Below are 26,912 nucleotides of genomic sequence, written 5' to 3' on the forward strand. Positions count from 1 at the left end.
GGGATCTCTAATTTACAACTTACAACCCTCCATCCTCTCCAACCCACCACCCTCCCCCACAGAAATATATATTTTCAAAGCAGTGTGATACTCAACTGAGTATGAGCCCGTCCCTCTTCCTTTATATCATCAACAGCAGGTTTAGTATGTGGCGAGCTACTTTGCCTATTTTTATGTACACCTTTAGTGTTCTGTGAATCCACTGACTCTGAACATAGAATACAACTAAGTAGCCATCCTTCTTTGGAAATGTGTTGTGTTCACCATTCTTGATGTACTGTAAATGTTTTTCAAACTGTGGCATCTGGTAATCTTTGGCATTTTGTTTTTCTATTATCAATGAAAACATACCTTTACTGTAGACTGCACTAGAAGAGTTGATTCTTTTTCCCTGTCACCAAATTGGTACTTCAGTGTCTTTTTGAGTTGTTCACTGTCTACCAGTTGTCAAATAGGGAAATACTGATAGCATTCAATCTCCAGTTAATAATTCACTTGGTACAGGGTTTTTCAAAAGTCATACATTTATAAACATTCTTGGAAACAATTCGTAGTCCAAGGTTACATGCTATGGGGACTTCAAAGAATGGGCCAGTCATTAGCTTCATTGTACATATTCTTCAATTTAACACACAGATGAGAACATTCTTCTATCTGAGAATGCATATGAATAAATAAAACACAATGACTAAAAGAAAGTGTTGTGGAATTTAAAGCAACAGTGGACGATGGATGCTCAAGGTGAGACTCCTATTTCAGCTGACTTGTGCCACCAGTGTGAATTGGCAGATGACAAAAGATACAACAGAGGAACCGCAACGTCTATTGTGATGTGAGATTCAGATTTGAAAAGCAGACCTATTGAATGATTGTTTGCTTTCTGTACAACTCAACATCACCTAGTGGCATGCCAAAACTAGACTACCCTGAAATAGCAGAAAAGCAAGCAAAACACTTCAAAGAGCCACATTAGAATGTGAGCTCTCTCACTCAAATACATAAATAAGCCACCATTTGCAAGGGCGTTTCTCTGAGTTGTAGAGTCCTCAGCGTTTACAGGGAAGTCTCTGTGGTGAGTGCTATCGTTTACCACTTGTCTCTGCCACAGATACTATTGCACTTCTAGTTGCTTCCTTTGCGACTTGACTATTCAGGAGTGCTAAAGACTCCAGAAGATGGTTAATGATTTCACCCATGCATACTAAATTACACAAGTGATTCTCCTCTCAATTTAGCACCTCATCGAGTTAGCCTTTTGCCACCTAACTCTAAATCAGGCCATTGACACTGTCATATAAAGTAAAATGAAAAGTAGAAACACAGTAAAAAGCGCGATACATCCCACCTCCTCCTGATGGCATTTGTCACGCTTATGTGAAAAGGCTCCTTAATGCAAATAGCTTACATCACTAATGCTAGTGGTATGCAACGGAAAAACATTTGCGCATCGTCAAACAACTTGGCTGCAAGAATACAACTTGATTTATGTTGGCCCAATGTGGCTAAAAATCACTAACCTTGAAATCTTAGAAGGAGCGAGAAGGTTGATGGGTGAGCCCCCCTCAGCTTCCCCAATGCTAATTGTAAACTTACAGAGGGGTAACCCAGTTTATCTGGAAGACTATTTCTTTATGAGGTTACACTTCTCTGTAAGAAAATCACTAACAAAACCCCAAATCACAGCCAACGTATATAAACACTGCACAAGTCAATGATAACATTTCAAGATCCCAAAGGTCCAGGTCCCAAAGTCAGTCAAATATTAGTTAATTTAGGCCAAACTATACAACATATAGTCTTTCAAACTATACGACATACATACAGCTAACAATGTATAATTTCATAAAAGCATAATTCATGATTATAATAAAACTACTACTAAAAAGAATCTAAAAGACATTTTCTCTTAATTGAAAATCTTCCTGTTGCACATACTACATCAAGATATTGCATAATAATTTTTTTCTAGACTGCACCCTGGTCCTTAGACCATATTTGATTACAATTGGTCTTTAAATTCTCCAACATACAGACTTTATAAACAAACAAGATGTGAATTATAAAACATTTTGTATTCAGACAGAATGTACATTTTACCTTATTTTCATAAATTGCGTTTGTCACCATGTGCGAAGAATCATATGGGTTCCAGAATGTTCTAATTTTTAAAACTGGCAATCTATGCTCCCTGTTGAATAAATAGTCAATTTGGGAGTGCACTCATTCATTTTACTGAGATTACCTTATACACAGAGTTGAAAGTTTACATCCCAGATAAATAAGATCACTATACCTGGAGCAGTTCTTTATCATGACCCACAGTGCAGATTTAGACAAAGCTTACAGTAAATTTGCGGAAGCAAGAGTTATAGTCAGCTTATCACTGTTGACTTTTATGACTTTCCTCGCATCCTGTGCCCATCTTGTATTACTTACAATAATCGCCCTGTGCCCAGCTTGTATTACTTACAATAATCGCCCCTACACAAAGATGTTCAAATTTGCCCCTCGCGGATTTTTCCAAACTTGCCCAAAAACCTAAAGGATTTTGAAACCAGGGTAAACGAGTCAAATTGTTTTTCACTTTTATATCCTGGATAATTATAGGGCTTAGAAGGCTCAGCAAATGTTTTACGAATTTTGTTTCTACCTTGTTCTATTGATATCTTATATCCAAACATAAAACTTCTCCCCCATATTGTAGCTGAGTTTTTATTATTGCATTGTAGCCAACCACAAAAAGGTATAAAAGATGGTCTTACAAAATCCTTATAGAATTATTTAAGTCCCACTACTAACGAGAATGCTTCAGCCTTTAATGTATCTATATATTTTCATTCCACTGTAACTTTTTGTTTACCAGTACAGTTGGGTACATAGAAGAGTTCACTTCTTTCACTTTTGTGTCTGGTAAATACCAATAAAAGTGAGAGAAGAGAATTTGGATCCAAAATCATTATTTTAGTTTAATTGAGACATATTAATAGCTTTTTCTAGTTACATTATCTGTTAAATGCTGTTATTTTCTTTCATAACCCTATTTCTGGTGTATCCATGATGACTTACTCATTTGCATATAAAACGCACAATCCATGTAACCCAGCCATCTTGGGGATAAAGGAAATTGTTTCTCTAATACTGAAAGAAGGTCCACTAGGCATACAGTCGAGGAGCCAACAAGCAGATCTGTCTCGTGTTATTCCTATTTGGGATTTTTGCGTGAAACTGAACCCTCAATGTGTTCCTCCACTCTTTCCTATATGAAGCTCCTTCAAGATTCCCATTCTAGTCATGGGGATTTCTATTTTTTTTTATGTCTCCAATATTATTAGGTCAAATACAGCGTGGAAGTCTACGAAGCATCACAACAGACAGATTGTACCTTTGTTCTATTGACTTCCATACCAAGGCACATACACTGAACTACTGGTCTATAATTCAATGGCCTTCTTTAATTTCACTTTTCTCGATCAGTATTAGGTCATAATCATTGGTCGATTCCTTCAGGGATCCTAAAATAATTTGTGCAAATAATTTTGCCCCCACATTCAAGAGGCTGATCAGGCTAACAGATTGTAGGGCTGCAGTATCTTCTTTGTTAAAAATAGTTTTTATAAGTACATCTTTCCAACATACCGGGAACTGTCCACTTAATAGCATCCTATGAAACACTTGGAAATAAAACCTGGCCCACTGGGAGATCATCCCGACCTGCAGCCCTTGTTAGTTTGATCGATGCAGTAGTGGTGTTTATGGTGCAAAGTGACAACAGGGACATAATCCCCTCACTGTCCTTAAAACTTTCTTGTGATGTGTCTGGTTAACCAATTGAATACAACTCTTTCAGAAAAGTTACCCATTCTTTCTCTGAGACCATGAAAAGAGATGTGTCTAGTTTATTACCCCTTACTGGACTAATTGCCAAAATGTCTTAGTATCGTTAGACAAAGTTGCACATAGCATACAGCCTCAGCAAGTGTTGTAAAAATTCCACTTTTTTTTACTAATGCTTTATAAAAGATTAACATTATCTCCCTCACTTAGGCCCTTTGTTACTTTTTATAGTTTTCTAATTTGGCTTTTCATGCACATGCAATTTGCATCAAACCATCGTTCGGGTTATATTGGTTTAAATCTGTGTTTTTTCCCGATTATTTGCTGCCTTTAATTTTATTTACCTTTCAGCAAACCACTTTCTGTTCAACTGTACAATCATACGAAATACGAAAGATGGTATATATCTCTGCCCTTGAAATGTCTCCAATCCTGTTGGAAATTTAACAGAAGTAATAGATTTTTGCCATTGATCCGGGTTGAAAGTCTTTTTGGAAAGTCAATTTTTACAGTGAGAACTTTTGTTGAATGAACATGGCCATGAGTTTTACGGATAACCAAAGAGCGCTGTGGTTACTGCTCTCTTTTTGTGAAGAACTAGGCCTACAAAACCGCATAATCTATTGGGCAGCGTTAATTACTAAAAATAAAGGATTGCTGTGCAGGAGAGTCAGAAAGGAACCAGCCATTTACACAAAACATTCCCCTTCCCCATGCCAAGTAATTCAACATGTCACAAGTAGAAGAGGGGCCATTTGAAAATATTAAAGTCTTAATATTGGAAGCTCTTTATAGATCTTTGAAGTGGAAATCAATCCTTTGTTTATTTAAACAGAGATTGAAGTTACCACACAGCATGATTTTACATGATGTAAAGTTTTAAAAATCTACGTTAGGTCTTTCAAAAAAGTACCTGCTGAACTTTATACAATTGAGAATCCTTGGTAGTAACTAAAGTCAATAGCTCTGTTGAAGTGTGACCAGCATTATTAGGTGTGGCATATTGATTTCTCCACCTAATAGGATATGATCACAATGGACCACTCATCATCCAGCTATACGCAAGTGCTAAACCCTACCCTTCCTGTCTTTCCCTCCACCAGTGCGTTTTCTAAGGCACATGGCTTGAACTTGGAGGCAAAAGTTCTGCCAGGCTCAACAAACGGTCCATCCACAAAGAGCCCTTGCGTAAAATAGGTTTGGGATTTTATTCCCTTTAATTCTTAATCTCCAAGAAGGAGGAATGTGTGTGACCTGTCTTGAACCTTTGCCTCTTGAATCTTTTCATTCAGCCTTACAAATTTAAAATTCTGTCCCTAAGCCCAGTTTGGTAGGCCTTTAATGCAGGTATTGGCCAGTGTCCCTGGACCTTCAGGATACCTGTGTTCATCTTCCAATCACATCCAGTCACAGGTGCTACTTGAGGTTCGCCATAGGGGTCTCAGCACTATGAAATCACTTTTTGGCTTCTTGTACTGACGACTGCATAGCATATTTTCATCAGAATGCTGGCAGTAGTGGGAGCTTCTATGTGGACAGCTTGCTGGTGTAGGAGGGGTCTCCTGCACTGGACATGTAACATCTTTAGCGCACCACCATCCTTTCCCACAACTTGGCCTAGAGGCCCTACCTCATCCTGACAAAAAAGATTCACCTTCATATGAGCAATTCTGCACACAAACTGTAGGAAGATCTTTCCTCCTCCCAGGATTGCAGATATTCAAGGGATGGTTCTGGTGTTTCTAGCTCAGACACTGATCCTAGCTGGCAAGTCCTACGCCTGTTAGGTCTTGTAGCCTTGTGTATCCTATTGTTGCCTTTCCCCAGATGATTCAAATCTTCAATTCGTCATTCCAGACTGCACTGTGGTGGGTGTGTCCCTCCAGTCAGTTGGTGGATCATCCTTTCATTTCTCTGTAATTTGCACGCTCCCATAGTTATAATGCCTCCTCGGTGAATTGGGCTGCTCATTTCGAGAATTATGATGGCGCAGGGCTGAGGGTCCATGTATAAACACCACACACACATAAATGTGTTAGAGCTACGAGTGGTATAAATTACTTTGAAGACTTTCCTTCATTTTCCCAGTAGAGGCACTCGTCGCAGGCATCCTCAACATGGGAACATATGCTGAGTCATCACTGCATAGAGGACAAGTGATAGAAATGATATTCTCTGCATTGAAGTGCCTGTGCCTGGCCTTTGAATTTGTCTATTTCAACCTCCCCCAGGAATACATCACCATTCTGTCTGAAGCACATAGGCCCACTACATGGGCTTGCTACACTGCAAAGTAAAAATGTTTGGTCACTACAGCATCTCCAAGCACTTGGACCCCTTAAAGCCTAATGTCCAAGACGTTATCTGCTATACTTCTGCAGAAGTCAGGCGTCACCTACACCTCCGTATGCTTACCTAACTGCAAAATATGCACAACCTAACTTGCAAACATCCAAGCTCAACATTAGATGGCATGAGTATGCAGATCATGCGAATCTACAGCACTAGACGCTACAAACCAATGGTTACTGGGTAAGTAACCGTTTCCTTCCATGATCTTTAGCTTGACATTTGTTGCCCCATTACGTTTGTCTACTTTATTTCATTATAATATCCCTTTCCTTCCATATAAATGGAACAGAAATGCAGTTGTGCAAAGGAATTCTGTATTTGAAGGTATTTAGGAATTTGTGTAGAACTTTAAAGAAAAAACAGTAATTCACAAGACAGGTGTTTAAAAGTTAAAACTGGGTTATCTGTTACATCTGCAGAGGTCAGGCCTCACCTACACCAATCTGCTGTTTCAGCCTATATGCCAGTGAGCATTCCTCCTTACTTATGAATCTAGTAATAAAAGTTTTCAATGAGGGTCTCAGTAGAGTTCTACTTCTTATAGTACATCCAGCCCTTGTGTGGAACCTGGTCCACTAGGCTCGTGGGGCCACCCTCGGAACCTCTACATTCATGCTTCATTTCCTTTCATGGAAGGACGCATTCCTTCCCTCAGGCGCATTTGTGAACTTTATACACTCGCCCTCCAAGAACCTTTCATCAGGTTCTCAATGATAGGGTTGTTTCATCCTCAACCCTAAATTCCACCTCAAGTTAACGTCACTCTTATACCTTAATCAGATCATAGAGCTCCCAAGTTTTTTCTGCAGCGGAAATGGATTAGATGTCAAAAGAGTTCTTATGTATTACATCATTAGAACCAAACCCTCTTGAAAGTCTGGCCTGCTCTTTTAGCCTTTGCAAAGCCTCACATGGTCCTTCCCGTTTCTAATGCAGGTATAGGATAGTCAAGTGCATTCAGACATGCTACCATAAAGCTAAGAGTCCTGTGCCACCTCAGGCCCACTTTACCAACATAACAGGTTTTTTCATGACTTTCTTTGGAACATCCCACTGACATTTGCAAAGCATCCACCTGGTAAACTGTGCATACCTTTACCAAGCACTGCAGACGTCCTAGGCCTCCAATAGCCTATGGTTGGCCAGACAGTATTGACTTTTTTCCAGGCACCTCTATCAGCCACACACCTGCCACCGCTTTACAGATGTTCTGGCTCGAAATGAAAATGTTACTTCCAGTGTTACCATCTGTTCATTGTGTGTTGTAGATTCACATGGGCTCATCCTCCTCTCCATAAGCTTTGGCTGATTTCTTTCTTTTGTTACCATGATACTGCACAATGTGCATAGTGACCATGCTACACTCAGTCAACACTCCACAAACCTTCTCACCAGCTTTGTGAAAAACAAGAAAAACAATCTAACCCTTCCTTCTAAAAAAACTCAGTTGTGCACAGGAATTATGTATTTGCATGGAATTAAGGTTTTTGTGTGTGACCTTTCAAGAAAAACAGGGTATTTCACAAGAGAGGTGTTTGTAAGTTAAAACTGGTCCATTGTCAAGACTGACAATTTAGTCATTGTAACACTGGGTTTGGTTAGTTAAAACAATCAGAGAAAGTTATATTTAGATCAAGATATCAAAAGATGTACCAGACAGAGAGAGGCAATTCTATCAGTAACTGTTCAACTAAAATTACAGTAAATGAAATATTGGGGTATGGCTGTAAGGTGTACACTAGAGTTGGTCAATTGACTATAGTATTTTTTATAATCTAGCATAACAATGTTAAATAATGAGTCAAAATTGAAGTTAGAGGAAAGTGATTGAAACGTAAGCTTAGCTTCATCTTCTACTAATTCTAAAATGGATTTGGCGTAGACTATGAGACGGGGCAGTTGACATTAGTGAGGCAATAGGCATGCAGGTGGGATAGAAAACACGAAGGAAGGGCATTTGACACCGGATTGCAGCAAAGTAAGGAGAAGCAAGATGAATATATTGTTAAATGCTCATTAAAAGCAGTTTGCCAAATTAAAGGTGAGTGTAGAGCTTACGAAACTGAGTGGGATAATTGAGCGATTAAGGAACAGGACATTTGAGAGGATATTAAATGAAATGATATGTGAGAAAATTGATTCACAATATGGGGATGGATTCCAGAAGCTGTTGAGACATTTAAACAAGCATTGGCATAGCCAATAGGTCTCGACTTCGGGACCTTATAAGTGTTTAGCCATGCAGCACATTATCCTGTTAATAATCTGGCCACACAGTTTTACGCCCTATGATGAAGGACACGATTCCTGTGTGTCATGGACAGAAACATGCTTTGTAGTGTACCGTGGTAACACTGGGCTGCAGAGGTCAGTGCAGACTTATCAGTCTATGCAGTTCGACCAGTGGAGATGTCTGTTAAAAAAACATATCTTCGACTCAAGTGGTAAAATGCAGGTTTGTGCAAATGGTGGCAACAGATCATACTGTAAATACACCAGGCGGAACATGTGCAGTATTCTAGAAGATTCCCCCACCAGGGACCTGTCAAGAGCTTCCCCCATTGCTTAATGACAAGTCACTAGTGGAACACACTCGGCTCAGCTCCTAATTTAGGTGTGTGCCAAACCATCATATTCAGGGCCTCTGGAGCTGTGCAGCAGGGTACGGCCTAATTATGCGGCAGAGTTGACTAAATTAAGTGGCAAAAAATGGCAAATTATGTGGCATCATCTGGTACATTTTCTGATAGGATTAGTTCATTTCTCTGTCTTTTTTTACACTTGTTAACGCTGTCTGGACATAGGTTGCACCTACTTTGTTGTGCTCTGTGGTAGAAAGTAGACTCTGGTAGCCATGTAAGTTCTTAAGTACCTTTATTCCAGTTGCACAGCAGGATGGTAAGTAAGTACATCAGCTTGGTAGTCCAGGTAACAGATGACGTATAAGTAGGTTAGCCCAGTAGTCAGCCCTTGGTGCTATGCCACAGCAAACCCCACCAGGAGCAGCCTGCCTGCTGCTCAGCTCCTCTCTCTCTAACTGTCATTCCTCACTCACACAGACACCCTACATTCCATGCACCACTGCATTCCCAACATTCTACAGTAAACATGCACATTGGCTGAGCAGCATGAAGAAAGGGTGAAGTGTGGAAAATAGAATAACTATGCAGGGCATAACACACTTAGTACCAGTTTAACACCCAGACCCTGATCGTACCTTTAACAAAACCAATACACGCTGTGTTGGGAGTAAAAGGCCGCAGTTTAATAAACAATTCAATTCTCATGGACCCCTCGCAGGCGGCATGGCCAAGATTTATTCACATGAGGTGCTGGCGATGAAGTAAGTAATGTTTTTTTTACTTCAAGTTCCCAAACCCTGTAATGGGCTGACGGAGCTACTGCCCCTTTAAACACCAATTGCCTCTTGCCTTTTTACCCTCAACAGCACATCCACAGCACCCCACAAACCATTTAGAGCAAGGCGATTAAACATGCCAAATCGCCACCCGCACAACACTGCATGCAGCCGCGTAATTGGTAATAATGCGGCTCAACGAGGCAGCCTTATTAGGCCGGGCAACAGAGCAGAATGCAATAAACAGCAAGTGATTTTGTGCTAAATTAATACAGATAATGCTCTAAACTAATATATTCCACCCAGCAGCTGTGCAGCGCCAACTAGGACTGTGCGGCGCACTGCAAACATTTATTTAGCAGTTTTATAAAGCGCAAACTCAACACGAAGGTATCAGAGCGCTTTACATGAGCACCTTTTGCATTACAGACGGACGCATTCATTTTTAGGCGCGGGGAGATTGTTATTTGTCCAGAATCACAGGATGTTTTGAGTCCAGCCGTTAAGCCACACGTTGCCAATGAGTGGGCCACTTGACTCTTCTCGGCGCCTGCCCCACATTCATGTTGGCACCAATCCCCTGAGAGTAAGAGTGATAGCAGTTTGCTGTACAAATGTTGGGAACAAGACATGAAACCCCATCACCTAGGATATAACGTTTTGGGCTGAAATTTGTGTTTACTGTTGCCCAGGATGAATACAACAGTCTGTAACACTAACATCAAATTGCAAGCAGAAAGAGGGTTCCGATTTGAGGGCACTACAGATGTACCACGTGATGTAAAGGCGCTAGGCTACTGTCAGCAGTCCAGCTGCTGTTTGCAGTGTTGCTGTGCCCACAGAGCGTGAGGTGGCAGTGCACCCTGATTCTTACTGTCCTTTACTGTCCAACTGGCGGGAGAGCAGCTTTTTCCTTGCGTACGGACTGTCTGGGTTAAAGGTCACAGGGTACTTGGAATCGGACTAGAAGGCCATAAGCAGACATAGATATGACGTGCTTCTTGATTTTGCCTTTAAAATCAACTAAAAAAATTCAAACTCAGTAGAAAGGAAGGAGAAGGAATGTCTGGAGCCAAGTAGGCCTGGCGTTAGTGGCAATGCAGCGATAAACCCATGGCAGCAGGCAGCACATGTGAGAAGTTGGCCTGGCATATGCTGTCCACTATTCTAGTGGGCACATAAACAATCCTGAGGTCTACCATTAACGTTTTACAAAAACTGTTCATATTTGTCCTGCTTCTAAATATAGTTCAGGGATATCTTGAAAAAAAGTGTATTCTCTTATTTCATTCTCTCTCTCCTTTGAAACTTGTACTTCAAGTTAACACTTTGCTTAACACTGGCCTTTTATCCAAAGCGTACCCAGTTCAAGGTACCTGAAGCATAAACTGTTCCTCCCAGAATCACGTACTGGTTAAGAAGATATTTGGGACTCCAAGGAAGGTTTTATGGTTTTCAAATCCATACTGTTAGCCTTCTGAACTCTAACCTCGCTGCAGGCTGGCTTCAGGCAGCTGTCTCACTCACTCTTATTGAATCTGTAAAGCTATACACCCCCTGCCCATACCGGATTTTGACCAGAACACGAGCATTTGTCAAATATATGATGATAAATGTATGATCGTATGTAGGCACTGCTAGAAACTGTTAGGCGATCCAACATGTGACTGAAAAGTTCATTACAGCTGTCTGTGGGCAAGAAGCTGGTAAACTTGGTCAAAATTGGAGTTGTTAGTCCGGGTCAAAGCCCTTCCAATGCCTTTCCAAGATTGAGGTAGCAATGGACACTGAAAATAAAGACCTAGAAATTGTTGACGAGGCCCTGGCAGTATGAAGACCTCCTTCGTATGTCCCATCCCGATAGGTGTAGGGCCAGCTTCTTTGTTACCTTTTCACCCACCATAAAACCAGAGCTTCGCCAAACCTGCTCCTATACACAAGGTTTGCAAATTCTCCTGCATCTGTGAAAGGGGCAGTGTCCTGCATCCGTGAAAGGGGCAGTGTCCTGCATCCGTGAAAGGGGCAGTGTACTGCATCTGTGAAAGGGGCAGTCCTGCAACCCTGAAAGGGGGCAGTGTCCTGCATCCGTGAAAGGGGGCAGTGTCCTGACTTCGTGAAAGGGGCAGTGTCCTTCATCCGTGAAAGGGGGCAGTGTCCTGCATCCGTGAAAGGGGGCAGTGTCCTGTATCCGTGAAAGTGGCAGTGTCCTGCATCCGTGAAAGGGGCAGTGTCCTGCATCTGTGAAAGGGGGGGCATCCTGCATCTGTGAAAGGGGGCGGTGTCCTGCACCTGTGAAAGGGGCAGTGTCCTGCATCCGTCAACGGGCCATCTCCTGCATCCGTCAAAGGGGCCGTGTCCTGCATCTGTAAAAGGGGCAGTCTCCTGCATCTATGAAAGGGGCAATCTGTGAAAGGGGCAGTCTTCTCCATCTGTGAAAGGGGCAGTCTCCTCTATCTGTGAAAGGAGCAGTCTCTGGCATCTGTGAAAGGGGCAGTCTTCTCCATCTGTGAAAGGGGCAGTCTCCTCCATCTGTGAAAGGAGCAGTCTCCTGCATCTGTGAAAGGGGCAGTGTCCTGCATCTTTGAAAGGGGCAGTCTCCGGCATCTGTGAAAGGGGCAGTGTCCTACATCTGTGAAAGGGGCAGTGTCCTGCATCTGTGAAAGGGGCACTGTCCTGCATCTGTGAAAGGGGCAGTGTCCTGCATCTGTGAAAGGTGCAGTGTCCTGCAGCTGTGAAAGGGGCAGTGTCCTGCATCTGTGAAAAGGGCAGTGTCCTGCATCTGTCAAAGGGACCGTGTCCTGCATCAGTTAAAGAGGCAGTCTCCTGTATCTGTGCAGGGAGGCACCGGGACTACTAATGTCCATGTGAAAGGAGACAGTATGAGACTGACTGCAGCTGAAACATCTGTGCCCCTCCCACGCTGTATTCCCCAGCTGATGATTTACTGTTATCTCCATTTAAAAAGACCAGGAAATTCCTCTGTTACAGCCTCTTAGGCCTAAGCAGGTACCAGAACTCTAGGGGGAGCGGCTCCCTCCTGAGTAACTATGTCAATTCCTTTGATTATATCACAGGGACAGGCATCACATGATGTTATTTATGGTGACATCACTGTCACGCTAATTATTAAATTTTAAAAATTGTCAGAAAATGTTAGCAAATGAAGTATGCACATAGATGGCAGAGAGAGGCACAAACTGAAGAGCCGAGAAGTGGGAATGGAAGAGATTGCAGCGGAGAGTCAGTGACAGGTCAGAGTAAAAGTAACTGCGTGGAGCTCAGCCTTGCTTTACAGTGCACAGTTTTCTAAAATGTCCCTGATAAATAGAGCAATCTCCAACCTGAAGGGACACGCACATTTCTCTCCTAACCAAAGTCTATACTATGCTGTCAAATTACGGCCCAGTATGCGCTTTTCCACTGATTTCTATTTTTTACTGCAATATGTTTTAGGGAAATGATGGCTCAACTACTAATATACGCAAACCTCTCTCTACAACAGGGCGCGTAATCTCCCGACGAGCACAGAAACTGACAATGCCTCTGGTATGCATTTAAGGGTGGCCTCCAGCTATGAAAGAACCTCACACTGCAAATGTTCATTACTTAAATACACCAGGCTCCGGAAATACGACCACGGGATCAATAACAGCACGATGGCTAGTACGGTTTGTCCCCTCTGCAACAACTCACCAGAATGTGTTTGCAAACATCACGCAATGCTTAAGAGTGAAACTAACACAGGAAGACTCTTTCTGGGTCAAATAAAATAGCCTTGTACCCACCAATGATGTCACTGATGGCTGGATTTTTTTTTTTTTTATTTATTTTTTTTTTTTTTTTTTTTAAACCTTTATTGACATTTCACTCAATTACACATACGGGCCTACAACCCCCGGGGCCGGCCGCTAAACAATCAGAATAATAAAAGCAGGTATATCACAGTCAGTACCTCGGGGAGCAAAATCTCGACGCTAACATACTCTCAGTCTCTGAACAGCCCAAGTAGGAAACCAGGATAATAAAGGTTTACATTTTATAATAGAAAAGGATTGAAGGATCAGGTGCCAAACAGTTTCCCAGCAGCGAAAAATGGCAGGCAGAACGATAAACGTAAACAATACACAGCAGTCTATGTAAGCTATGGCGCTGAAACAGGAAGTTCAGGATGTGGAGGAATGACACGGCCATTTGCGCCTGCAACCCCCTGCCCCAAGACCCAGGAAACTCCACGGAAATTATGGCACTCCGGAAACAGCAGTGATTAACAACAAAGGAGTACTACCATGCTGATCCCAGAAAAGACAAAGAAAATAAGAGAGGAAAAAGAGGCCATAGAAAAAGGAGGTGAAAGACTAAAGGATCCCCCCCCCCCAACCCCCCACCCTGCACCTCTGCAGATGAGTACGGCCCCCCCCCCAGCAGTGTGCCTGTCGCCCCGGAACCAGACCCGAAATATAGAAGAAACAGAGAAAAGAAGTGGGAAAAGAGCCCCCACCAGACGGGGGGGCAGAAAGAGTATTAATAAACTGGAGGAGGGCCTACAAAACACGCCCCCGGTTTCTCCCTCCCGCACCACACGGTTTCCCATAAAGCATACAATAATGAACACAAAATCGACCCTGTCAAAGAGGAGTAAGGAGCATTACACGCTTGGTACACTATCAGTTATGCCGTGAGAGCACACAACTCCCGAGCCCGCCCGCCTAATAGGTGACCACCTCGGAAGGGTCAGCATCATCCTTGGCCACTCTTTGCAAACCCACCCATGCATACCCCCCGTCCCAGTGCCATGTCCAATGTTACCACGAAGAGAAGTGTCCAACAAAACTCAGGAAGCGACACACACAGGTAGGGTAGAGGGCTCTGAAGATCGACACAGTCAGCTCTAGGGAGGATCGTCTTTCCCGATGCCGAGCCAGGATTTACACTGCACACCAGGCCCAGGAAGGCGGAATCAGCCAGGGCAGGCGACCGTTGCTTGGACGTTGCCTGGGTCGTCGGGGACCGCGCACGGGACAAGGCCACCACCCCCCACTCAGGTCCGAAATCTCCGGAACAGACCAAATCCACAGCCAGCTGATCGCACGTTAATATACTGTCCGGAGGGTCCAGGCGTGCACTATTTACAGGGGCGGCCACGACAATGTCCCCCCGTGCGCAGCGTGAGAAGTCCCAGTGTACCTGGGGATAGGCAGGCGGCAACTGTTCCAACGCTGATGTCACTCCATCAAGCTTGCTCCCCAACACCCAGGCTCCGTGAATCAGGGTGGAGTGAAGGGCACCGAGAGCCCTGAGAAGGTCACCGTACCCCAGTACAGCTCCCGGCGCTCGCTCCGCTACGCTCCTCAGAGTCGCACCCTCCCAATCCTGCTGCAACCCGGTGTACAGGATGGTGGACTCTGGCGTACCAGAATGGCCGCCGGGTAGATCCATCCCAGAGTGGGACCGGGGCTCAGACACAAGCGCCTCGGGTTCCATGGCACCGGTAACTGGGTTCCGAGGGCAGGCAAACAATGTGTCCGGAGTGTGGTCACGGGCCACAGTCGTCCCCACCACGGACCAGCGCCCGCGAAAATCCGGGAGCAGCCCGCAAGAATCGGGACAGGTTACGGGCGGCGTCCGGGCAGCTCACCGGCGAAGGCTGAAGCAATCACCGGAGAGTCTTGGAGTTGCCACCTCGGGCACGCACTCGTTCAGCTATGCTTAGTGGTAGGAGCGACCACGGCGAAGCGCAGTCCGACAGTCGCACCACTCCGGTAGTCCGACCCCACCCAGTCACCAAAGGCCGTTGTTGTTGCACTGCCGCCCGGCCACGGCGTTCACTCGAGGTCCCGGCTCCGGGGCTACGCAGGCCGCAAACTTCAGACGGACATTTCTCCGGCGGTACCGCTGCCAGAAACTTCGGGGTCACACGGCCGGTTGCCGCTCGCGTTCACCAACCCGGGTAGATAGCGCAGGCTAAGGATCTCGTGCAGGATATCTGTGCGGGGTGCGGAGGTTCACGGAGCCGGGAGCCTACGCTGCCGTCCCGGTCGCCATCTTGGCTCCTCCCCCCACTGATGGCTGGATTTATCTGTGCGAGCCGAGTCCTTGATCGCTAACTTCCGAAAAGGACAAAGCGACCTCACCCAGAGACTCGCACTGTACAGATCCCAGGGGGCGGAGCTGCCCCGAACACCCGCCCAAAGCACTCGCAGTGACGTCATTATTTTCTTATTTTGTGAACAGCGGTAGAACGTTGTTTAGGTGTCCTCTGAGACTCACAGACTGACTAAACTGATAGTTCTGGTCTGTCCACAATGACGTGTGTGTATGGAGCATGGAGATTCCTTCAAGTTAAGCTTTTGGGGGAGAGAGATGCACCATGGCATGCACCAAACCTGCAGTTTGAGGCATACAATGAATACAAACAAGACGTGCGGCCGAGTGGTGCTAATGACCCGTGAAAGGCAGATGACGGCTGCGCACATGCACGCTCACGTGAACGCAAGCGCTAGGCCAGCCAGTAGCACTTTGAAAACTCACCTACTAAATGTCTCGCAGAGCAGTGCATGCGCTGACTCAGCGAGACCTAAAAAGCTGTGGGGCAATTGAGAGAAAAACCTGGAAATCTTGGAAGCACTGTGAGTCTAGACAGTTTCCCCGCAGCTATATTAAGTGGGAAAAAATGAGTTAAGTTGCCTGTACCCTACACATGCTCAAATATTAAAATACTATTTCAGTATTTTGGCCTCATGTCATTAGAACGTTGATGGTACCAGCAGTAGTTTTATGAGTGTGCCAATTTACTAAAAACAAAACATATGTGAACTGAATTTCATGGCACAGTTGAGCCAAAATTAAATTTGTTGTTACGAACTCAGGAACCTTATAATTTACAAAAATCAATTAATTAATAGTCTGTGTAAACCTGTGTCCATGTGTGTTTCAAACTTCATTGTAGCAACTCCAAATTTAATTAGTGCTTACTACCCTGAAAGTGCGTTGATTGGTAGATGTCTTGCGGCAAACTGTGTACACTTCCAGTTTTTAATGCATTAAAAATAAGACACTAATATTACAATAAGCAGAGAATGAATGAACAAACTATCTAGTATATAGTATGCATCAACATCTCTCTAACTACTTTTACAAAATAGTTTTATTTGTGCAATTAATTTGTGTGTTTTAGATTCTATTCTGCACCAGTTGTTTGTTGTAAGATTTCTTGGATCAATGGAGGTGAAATCAGAAGAAAATTCCGACATTGTTTATGAAACCATGCGCCAAATTCTAGCCGCCAGAGCCATCCACAATATTTTCAGGATGACAGAATCGCATTTAGTTGTTACATGTGACTGTCTAAAGTAAGTCGCACACTACTATTTTCTCACTGTGTTTTGCCTGTTTGTTCACTTTCTTTGCATACTCTGATATTTAAATTTCTTTTAATATACAGGTTAATTGATCCCCAAACACAAGTCACAAGGCTGAGGGTAAGTGGTCATTACTTTAAAACGTACTGATAGGTGAACCATACCTGTCGTGGAAGTTATTAAAAGTGTTTTGTGTCTAGCCCAGTTGCAAAGACTTATGTTTGGGTCTGTGACACTAATTGCCAATCTTAGTTTCTTTGAGTGTGAGTTTCATGCAAAGAAAAGCGTATTAGTTCATTAAGTTAGCATGAATCAAAAAGCAGAAGTACATATTCATTTTTATCTTTCCAAATATTTGTAGAATAGATTGCCATGTAGACTAAATGACACATCCTTACTTTCAATGTTACTTTGAATATATATATGTGTGTATATATGTGTGTGTATATATGTGTATATATATGTATGTATATATGTGTGTGTATATATATGTATGTATATATATGTGTGTATATATGTGTGTATGTATGTGTGTATATATATGTATGTGTGTATATATGTATGTATATATGTGTGTATGTATTATCTACTGGCGGTCGCCAGTAGATAGTTATAGTTAGGACCGTGTTTCCATAGGAAATCCGCAACATTCTATTTGGAATAACTTTGGCGCCGGTTGACGAATCCTCGCGAAATTTTCAAAATAGGTGGGGCGCTCCGCTCCGCTCCTACCCTGAAAGTCTCGGGGTGATTCGTCAAGCGGGGGCTGAGAAAAAAGGGGGGTCCAAAAACGCATTTTCCCCATGCAATTTTCCATAGGGACCTTTAGTTCAAGGTACAGCCCGAACGGCTGAACAGAATTACTTGAAATTTGGCAGAGAGGTAGTCCTCAGGTCAGGGAAGTGCCTTTTGCAGGTCTCGTGTCAATCTGTTCAGTAGTTCCTGAGAAAATCAAAAGTAAAATCATATATATATGTGGGTGGAGCCTAACCACACATCTCATCCTGAGATCTGATTGGCTGTCAGCACTTCATCCAAGAAGTGTTGGCAGCCATCTTGGGACCAATATACATGATAGCACCTCATTAAAAAGCATTGCAGTTAATAGAGGGTTTTAAGACTTTAGTTACATTATAAATCATTTGTTGATGGTACCATACTCATTTTAGGAATTGTGGTATGTTCTAAGGTGATTTCACCATGTGAAAAAGCCTTCTGCTGGGATATCATGATTGAGAGAAAAATATTTTCTCATGCTTTTCCCACAGAGGTTTGGAAGGTGATCTATAAGCTAAACTGAGAGCTTATTTTCTGTAAATTCACATTATCTTTCTCAGTCATGTGAGAATGAAGTCTGACATTCTCAGTAAAACATGTACATCCAACAAGGGCAGAGACTGTCAGTTGATTCCTTTGTGTTCTACTGCAGCTTCCCAGAGTGTTCCAAAGAACAACTAGAGCGCTAACAGTCCTACTTATGATAAACATATGGCACACCTGAAGCCATCTTGCTTGGATTAAAGTGGTAACTCTTAAAACATTTAATTTAAAAAGGAACAAAATGAGGGGGTTCATTTTTCCATAAAAAGTATGATTAGTGCTGCAGAAAGAAAAATTAGGGCACATTTTGAGTGACTTCTCAAATCCTCTTGTATTTCATTAAAAAATTCTGACATGCAGACTGAAACATGCACTTTCAATACCAGCAGCAGTTTTCCCTGGTGAGCAGTAGCTTTACTACAGTGATCTAATGAGCAAAAATAGTGCTAACATTCTGAATTTATGGCAAATGTGTGACACATCTGAATGCCTTCTTGATGGAATCAAAGTAAAAAACTGAAAGTATTTCCTACTGAGGAGACTGCAGTAAATGAGGAAATTAGGAAACTTCATAACAAATAAGTCTCCCAAGATGGCCACCAGAGACAAAAGAGCCCAAATGTAGCCCAAATATCACCCAGATGTAGCCCAAGTATAGCCCAATGACAGAATGTCCCAGAGTGTTCTTAAAAACAACTAGAGTGCTTACTGTCTTCATTATGACAAAAGTATGGCACACCTGAAGCCATCTTGATTGGAATAAACTGGTAACACTTAAAACATTTAATTTAAAAAGGAACACAATGAGGGGGTTCATTTTGCTATAGAAATTATGATTAATGCTGAAGAAAGAAAATGAGGGCACATTTTGAGTGACTTCTCAAATCCTCTTCTATTTCATTAAAAAATTCTGACATGCAGACTGAAACATGCACTTTTAATACCAGGAGCAGACTTCCATGGTGAACAGTAGTTTTACTACAGTGGTCTAATGAGCAACTAGAGTGCTAACATTCAGAATTAATGGCAAATGTGTGACATATCTGAATACCTTCATGATGGAATCAAAGTAAAAAACTGAAAGCATTTCCTACTGAGGAGACTGCAGTACATGAGGAAATTAGGAAACTTCATAACAAATAAATCTCCCAAGATGGCCACCGGAGACAAAAGAGCCCAATTGTAGCCCAAAATCACCCAGATGTAGCCCAAATATAGCCCAATGACAGAAGTGTGCAAAACACTTATTATTTTGTTTTTTTGCAGTGTTATATAGTGCAGACTTGTCAGGTATTGGAGTGCTTTACATGAGCATTGGTTACATCACACAAGAACAAATTCATTTTGGTTGTAGACATGGGGAGACTAAGTGATTTGACCAGAATCACAGAATGTCGAGCTGAAGCAGAAACTCCAACCTGGTTCCCCAGTTGCAAAGTCTGCAGTTCTGGAAGTAACACCACATCCTCTCCCCTAAGTGCAACATTTAATCAAGTGGTCAACTGGATAAAAAAACAAAGATAACAAATAATTTAAAAGTGCTTTTTTGCTATTTGAAAACTCAGAAAATATGTCCTTATTTTAGTCTTTTAGAGCACTAACAATAATTTTGATGCCAATAAGACCCTCTCATATATGTAATTTCTAAAGGAAATGCTCTAGGTATTACAGTTTTGATTACATAAAGATGACGTCAGGCGTTCCATACTTTTGTAATAAATATAGAATGTTAGCAATCTAGTTGTTCATTAGGATACTGTTGAGAGGCAGAGGCCAGGGGCACGGACTCTGAAAATTGAAGGCAGGTAGGAGGGTGCAAAGGCAACAATTTAACCACACTGAGCAGGCAGGAAGGGCCGTGGCAGCACAACAGACTATGGAGGGCAGTGGAAAGGGGGGCAGGGGCAACAAACCAACAATACAGGACTTGCAAGAGAGGCTGTGGCAATGTAATAGACCATTGTGGGCAGAAGGAAGAGGCAATGGTAGTACAACCATACATGCCAACAGACCCGATTCAGCCAGGAAACGTCGAATGTTTTTAAGCTCAAATGGGCTTTATTTGATATGTCTCCTGTCTACAATCTCCTCTTTTTCAATGTAACTCAAAGGGGAAAATCAATACCCCAATTTTTTCAAAATCTCCCTCTTACCAAGTTCAAAATGTTCGCAAGTATGGTACATTGGATCATGGAAGGAAATGGGGTAGGGACATGGACTTGGATAACAGAGGACAGGAGGGACATGAAGAGGTGCACCAAACTGACCCTGCAGGGCAGGCATCAGGGTTTGTAGCAGCACAATACACCACACAGGGCATGCGGGATGGGAGTGCAGCACAACAATCCATAGAAAGCAAGAGGGAGGGGACAGGACCATGCACATGGACAACAGAGAACAGAGGGGCAAGAGGCAATGGTAGCTAGCTGACCATAATGGACAGACAGGAGAGAATGCTGCAGCATAACAGACCATAAAGGGCAGGAGGGACGGATCGGGGCATTACAATGGAACAGACAAGCCAGGAGGGAGGGAGTAGGGGTCTGCACATGTAAACAGAGGGCTGGGGGCAAGGGGGCAGGGCAGGAGCAGCAAGATAGCCATGGAAGTCAGGCAGGATGGGCACTAGAAGCAAGACACACCATGAAGAGCAACACTGAGACTGTGATGGCATACACACAGACCATGGAGGGAAGGTGGGAGGAGGTCAGGGGCAGCTAACTGACCACACAGGGAAGGTGGGAGGGGCCATGGCAGCACAGAAGACCATGCATGGCAAGTGGGAGGGTTAGTGGCAGCACAATGGCACAATGGCACAAAAGACGATGGAGGATAGAAGGGAGGGTCAGGACCTGTGCACAGACAAGAAAGTTCAGGGGAAGGGGCCTCACAACAGACCGCACGGGGCAGGCAGGAGGAGCAGTTGCAGCACAACAGACCAGGGAGGGCAGAAGGTGTGGCAGTACAATGGACCATGTAGGACAGGAGGAAGAGGATAGGGGCATGGCATGTGGACAGGCAGGGTGGAGGTGGCAGGGACAGGTTACAGTCATCTGACAATGCTAGGCAGGTGGGAGGGGAGTGGCAGCTCAACAGAACACTCAGAGTAGATAGGAGTGGCAGGTCCATGGAACATGGTGGGCAAAAAGGATGGAGCAGGGGCATGCGCACAGACATCGGAGGGCAGGGGGAAGGAGAATAGGGGCAGCAAGCTAAGCACAGAGTTTAAGCAGGAGGTCAATGATGGGGCATAGAATTGGGCAATGGAGGGCAAGAGGAGTGGACTGGTACATCATACTAAATTGAGGGCAGTGGCAGCTCATCAGACCATGCATGGCAGGAGGGAGGAGGCTAGTCCATGGATTCACACAACAGAGGATAGGGAGGAGGGGGATGGGGCAGCAAGCTAACTGTTCAGAGAAGGCGGGTATTAGGAACTTTATTGTTTTTAAAACGTGTGTCTGTGCGAACTACTTAAAATATGAACAAGTATGCAGCATAATCTCACTTTTATTCAGGAAGAAGAGGACGTTTGTGACTGTGACTCCGGGCTCACTTTGCAGAAACACCCCCTGACCCTCCACCCCCTATCGCAAAATGTAATGCCCGTGAAAAGGGTAGGTGAACACAGTGTTATATAGAACATAGTCCTGAGAGCACGATTGAAAATGAAAACTACATATAGTGTATGGTATAAACTATGCACCAAAAAGAGTGATATAAGATGAACCGGCGTGAAATATAATATGCAATACATTGTGCGCAATTACAGATTCATTGGAGAGCGCGAGATAGCACAGGCACTAGCGCGTGATATGCGCCTTGGAGTGTAATATGCACAGGGCAGTGTTGTGTAACCTAACTAGTCTCTAAAGTTGTAATATAAAATATGTGCTGGGGAGTGCAACGTTGCATATGCACTGTGACAAAGATATGGATCCCAGATTGTAATATGTATGGCATAGCACCGTGCGTTAAAAACATAGGCATCGAGGAAGGCACGTTAGATGGGGCAATATAACCCGTGCGAAGACAAGTGTGGCATGCCATATTCACGGGGTGGTGTTACAGTGCACATGGGCTAGAGAGTGTCATAGCATATGCACTAGCTAGTGGAATACAACACAGAGGTGTGTGGCACTCAGCAGGCAATGGTGGGTGTAACACAGCATTGGGCTCTGCCAGGAGCGCGCTGTGACTCTCAAGTGATGTTCGTCCCCTTTCCAGAGAGTAAAATAAAAAGTATTACACATCCGGCAGTGGATGTGTGTTTTATTAACCGTGAGGGGGGTTTCTTGCATAGTTTTGGTCGTCGAATTTTTGTCGAATCCCCTTTGAATGGCTTGGTGTGCATGTGTATTAAATGTGCCCGTCAATAGCTACACATGTTTGTATAAATAAACGACAAGGGTGTCTACCGGGATTAGGCACGGTAGGGCATCAGACATGTCAGAGCTTCACTAGTGGTGTAAATACATTCCACGTGGATTCATTGTATGCATAGTCGCCTTTTAATGAATATCACGCAAATCGTCATGGTGATGGGTACGTACGGTTTGTCCAGAATGTTCTCGGTGTGTCTATAAATATATATCTTTTTAAAATAATAAAAAACAGTGGCCGGCCCTGGGGATTGGGGTCAAAAAAATATAATTAGGAGACAGGCCCTGGGGGATGGGGTCATCAGGTCCAATAAATTAGAATAAGAAGGGGAACCACACAGCCTCCCTTCTTAAAAAATTAAAATAAATAAAAGACTGGCATCGTGCCGGAGGCCACGCCCCCTCCTTGCAGCACTCTGCAAATGCGCCCCCTGGCGAATTGTAAGTTGGGTAATTAATTCCTCTTCAATACTGAGGGTCCCTGAGGGCCAACTAGCCCAACAGGCGTCTCCAGTATGCGCCAGGGAGCTGCGCTGCAGACAGGTGTTCTGAGGCCAAGCACCTTTTTACACCTCTCTTTTTACACAGTGGTGAAGGGAGGGGACGGGCCTGAGGTGACGTGTGCAAACACACACTATGGCACGTTTTAAATTGGGGATATAATTTCCCTTCAATACCGAGGGCCCCTGGGGGCTAACTAGCCCACCAAGTGCTTCCAGTAAGCGCCACTGAGCTGCATTGCAGAGAGGTGGTCCAGGCCGTGCCACTTTTTACACCTCTCTGCAACGCAGCTCTGTGGCACTTACTGGAGGTACCTAGTGGGCTAGTTGGACCCTAGGGACCCTCAGGATTCAAGTGAACTTAATCTCCCAACTAAAAACGGACACAGGGCGTGTTTACACAGTGGTGAAGGGAGGGGACGGGGCCTGAGTTAACGTGTGCAAAAATGCCCTGTGGCCTGTTTTAAGAGGTAGTTTTAATCCCCCTGCCCTATTATATACTAGGGGCTTACAGAGGAGGTCATGCTAATCACAGGGGGACCCCAACGCATAATGTTCACTAGTGTATGTAGGTGTTTTCACTGTATTCTAAGTGTCTTTTAACATAGCACTGGCTCTAGGACTGGTTAGTCAGACTCAGTTACCACCAGTATCCGTCTGAAAAAGTTGAGGGTACAGGATGATTTTGCAACAAGGCTTCTTTCTGCTCTTCTTTTTGTTCTTTCTGCACGTTATCCTTCTTCCTGCACTTTTCTTCGTCTTTGAGGACTTCTGTTGCTTCTTTCTGCACTTCTTTTTTTTCTTTCTGTGCATTTTTTCTTCTTTCTTCACATGTCCTATCTCTGTAGGCATAGTTAGAAATTAGCATTTAAAAAACCTTTGAAATTTACAGAAAAAAACATAGGTTTCAGGCACGTTATAGTTAGGAATTAGCATTTAAGAAACCTCAGAAATTCACTGAAAAAACCATAGGTTTCAGGGGTGTTATAGTTAGCTGGACTTTTCACTTGTACAAAACCATTGAAATTCCCCCGTTATAGTTAGTTCAGCTAACTATAACTCGCGCGCCCGCAATGCACTGCTGATGACGTCACATATTACATCACTCATGACATGGTCAGTGACATCACTCATGACATCACTGATGACATCTCAAATGACATCACTGATGACATCATCCTTGTGATAGAGTGGCAGACCTCCTCTCACCCTAATATAACCTTTGATACACACATTCAAAAATAGAGACTAAAATTTTCAAAACAATGGACATACCAATACCAGTTACAACAACCTCTTCAGTAATTCTAAGATCCACATCCACATCCACTCATTCACCAACAGTCCTATACAGTCACTCATACATGTACTCACTCATCATATGTACTCATACACCTATACATCCTGTTACACAATGCCACTCATCCATAGAGTTACTCACACACATAGTCACTCATGCTAATAATGAAACAAACATACATTTACTTGCATATACAGTTATACACACACCACCACACTTACTTCTACGGAAACTTACACATACTTAGTCTTTTAAACAATCACTTATTGAAACACATACTTATTCATACAGGAACTCTTTCAATCTCTCACGCTCACATATACTCACTTATATACACCAATAGTCACATATACTAGTTTAAAACATATGTAGTTACTCATAAAGACACTATTGAGACAGTCATTCACTCACTAACACACCCATACACACACTCATCCACCCATACAGTCCTGCACACATGCTGTCTTCAACACATACAAACAGTGAGTCACTCATTCATGCACCTATGCACTATGTAATACCCCCCACCGAACCATGCAGACACTCAGACTGATACTCAAAAAAACCAACTAATAACCTATATAGACACCCATGTAGCTACTCACCAACCCATGCAGCCCCTTATACACAAAGTGAGAGACTGATACAGATATTTACATATTTAAACATTACTCACTAAGCCATGTATTCACTATGATGCACTTAATCAGTCAGTTACACAATCAATTTTTCAAAAACAAATCATCCATTTAGACACTTATATACCCATTTATTCTTCCATCGACCTTGAGATATACATATATAAAACATATTTAATTTTCAGAAAAACACACATTCACTGTATGTATTTTTTGGCGAGTGTTTTTAAACCTGACTATAAGTTAGTGATATTACAAGATTGCCATCCTATGTTCAAATAAGAAGTGCAGAATGTAATTGTAGTTCTGGGTCACTTACTCATATTCATGCCTCGTACATGTACTTCAGACATTACCTGGTCTTCTGCTGGCTCTTGTACTTTGGACACTAATTGACTTGTGTTGCAATGAATTGCAATTTGAATGAGCTTTCCTTTTAACAAGCCAACAATGCATTGACCCAGCATTTTTGAGAAACCGCTTTACTGTATGGCCGTCTCATCCATCCATGCTATACCAGAGACATGAAGCAGGAACACACTTTCATAAGCAACACCCCTGCAAGGAGACAGCAGAGTTGTAAACATACCAATGCATGGCCACTTTAGTCTGCATTATGGGGAAGCCAGACCTTCATGGTTCATCCCTTGAATAAAATGCACATCTTTTGGGTGTCTATGCCACATACCGCTAGCATGAATGCTACATGCATATACACATCATTGCCTCATTTAAGTGCCACATCATGGTGCATTCCAGATGTGTGCAGTATCGCTTACTGATTTCTCTACAAGTTTAACCTGATATCAAAACACCATTTAGTGAGCAGAAAAAATGCATCAATATTGAAAGGACCAAAATGCTTATTGTTTTCTACATTTGAACTGTACAGGTCAGTGTTAAGAAATTATTTAATACTCCAAACTTATATTTGCAGTTCCCGTTGCCGAATGTAGTCTTGTGTGCCACACACCAGGAAAATAAACGCCTTTTTGGATTCGTACTTCGTACCGCAGGTGGAAGAGTTGAGGGTCGACCAATATCAGTCTGCTATATATTTGAATCTAACAATGAAGGAGAAAAGGTACTTTTTCAGTATTTTATGGTTCTTCAAATACATTTTAAGCAGTTTTATATAAAGATAAGGTTTTGCTTCTGGAGAAAGGTCCAGGAACATAGATTATTGTAGATGAAGGTCTGATGTTTTTTTCTTTTCATTCTACACTCCCCAGTCTCACACTTGATGATAAATCTTTTGTGGGTGTTGAGAAGACCACCAGCAATATTGATCTTTTAGACAACATGAATTCTTGCTTTCTCCGTGTTACAATGTAACGTGAAACAAGATTGGTAGTATTAGAAGCGAGATTCTCCCTTGTGTTATTCATGAAGCTGGATGTTAATGACATTCTCAAGGGGCTTGCCCATGGATGGATGGTGAAGGATCATGCAGATAGTCTGCGACCAGGTTAGGCGTCTTCAGCAATTGCTGGAACTAGCCGTTCTTGAGGAAGTTGGTGAAGATACCTTGGCTGAGGGATATCCTGATTATATTTAGTCGTAATTTGGGATGTGAGAAACTGGTTTGTTGGTTGAGGGGGGTGAAACTCTACTCAATCAACAGCCACAATCCTTGTCAGTATGAACCATAAAAAGTCACTAAATTAACCTGTGTTTAACCCCCTAGTACCGTGGCATTTAAATAAATCAGTCTTAACTCTGAGGCAATTTGCGAAGTATTTATGCAGCACACAAACAGTAATAAAGTGAAAACACACCACAAGAAAAATTCAATACAAATTTAGAAAAATAGAGTAAAATGTAATAAATTATTTGAGACCAAAACGACAAAAAAAAAAAATCACTTGAA

General features: G+C 43.0%; 1 protein-coding gene across 2 annotated transcripts in view; it reads left to right on the forward strand.

Annotated features, from left to right (window-relative positions):
• Positions 1–26,912, forward strand: part of APPL1 (adaptor protein, phosphotyrosine interacting with PH domain and leucine zipper 1) — a 251,911-nt gene that overhangs the window by 169,141 nt on the left and 55,858 nt on the right. For both annotated transcript variants that reach the window (XM_085624666.1, XM_085624667.1), the window contains exons 17-19: positions 16,719–16,893; positions 16,986–17,022; positions 25,980–26,126. In XM_085624666.1, coding sequence (XP_085480792.1) covers positions 16,719–16,893; positions 16,986–17,022; positions 25,980–26,126 — 359 coding nt within the window. The remainder of the gene's footprint in view (positions 1–16,718; positions 16,894–16,985; positions 17,023–25,979; positions 26,127–26,912) is intronic.

Source organism: Triturus cristatus, chromosome 9, assembly GCF_964204655.1.
Source record: "Triturus cristatus chromosome 9, aTriCri1.1, whole genome shotgun sequence".
In the NCBI taxonomy this organism is placed as follows: domain Eukaryota; kingdom Metazoa; phylum Chordata; class Amphibia; order Caudata; family Salamandridae; genus Triturus; species Triturus cristatus.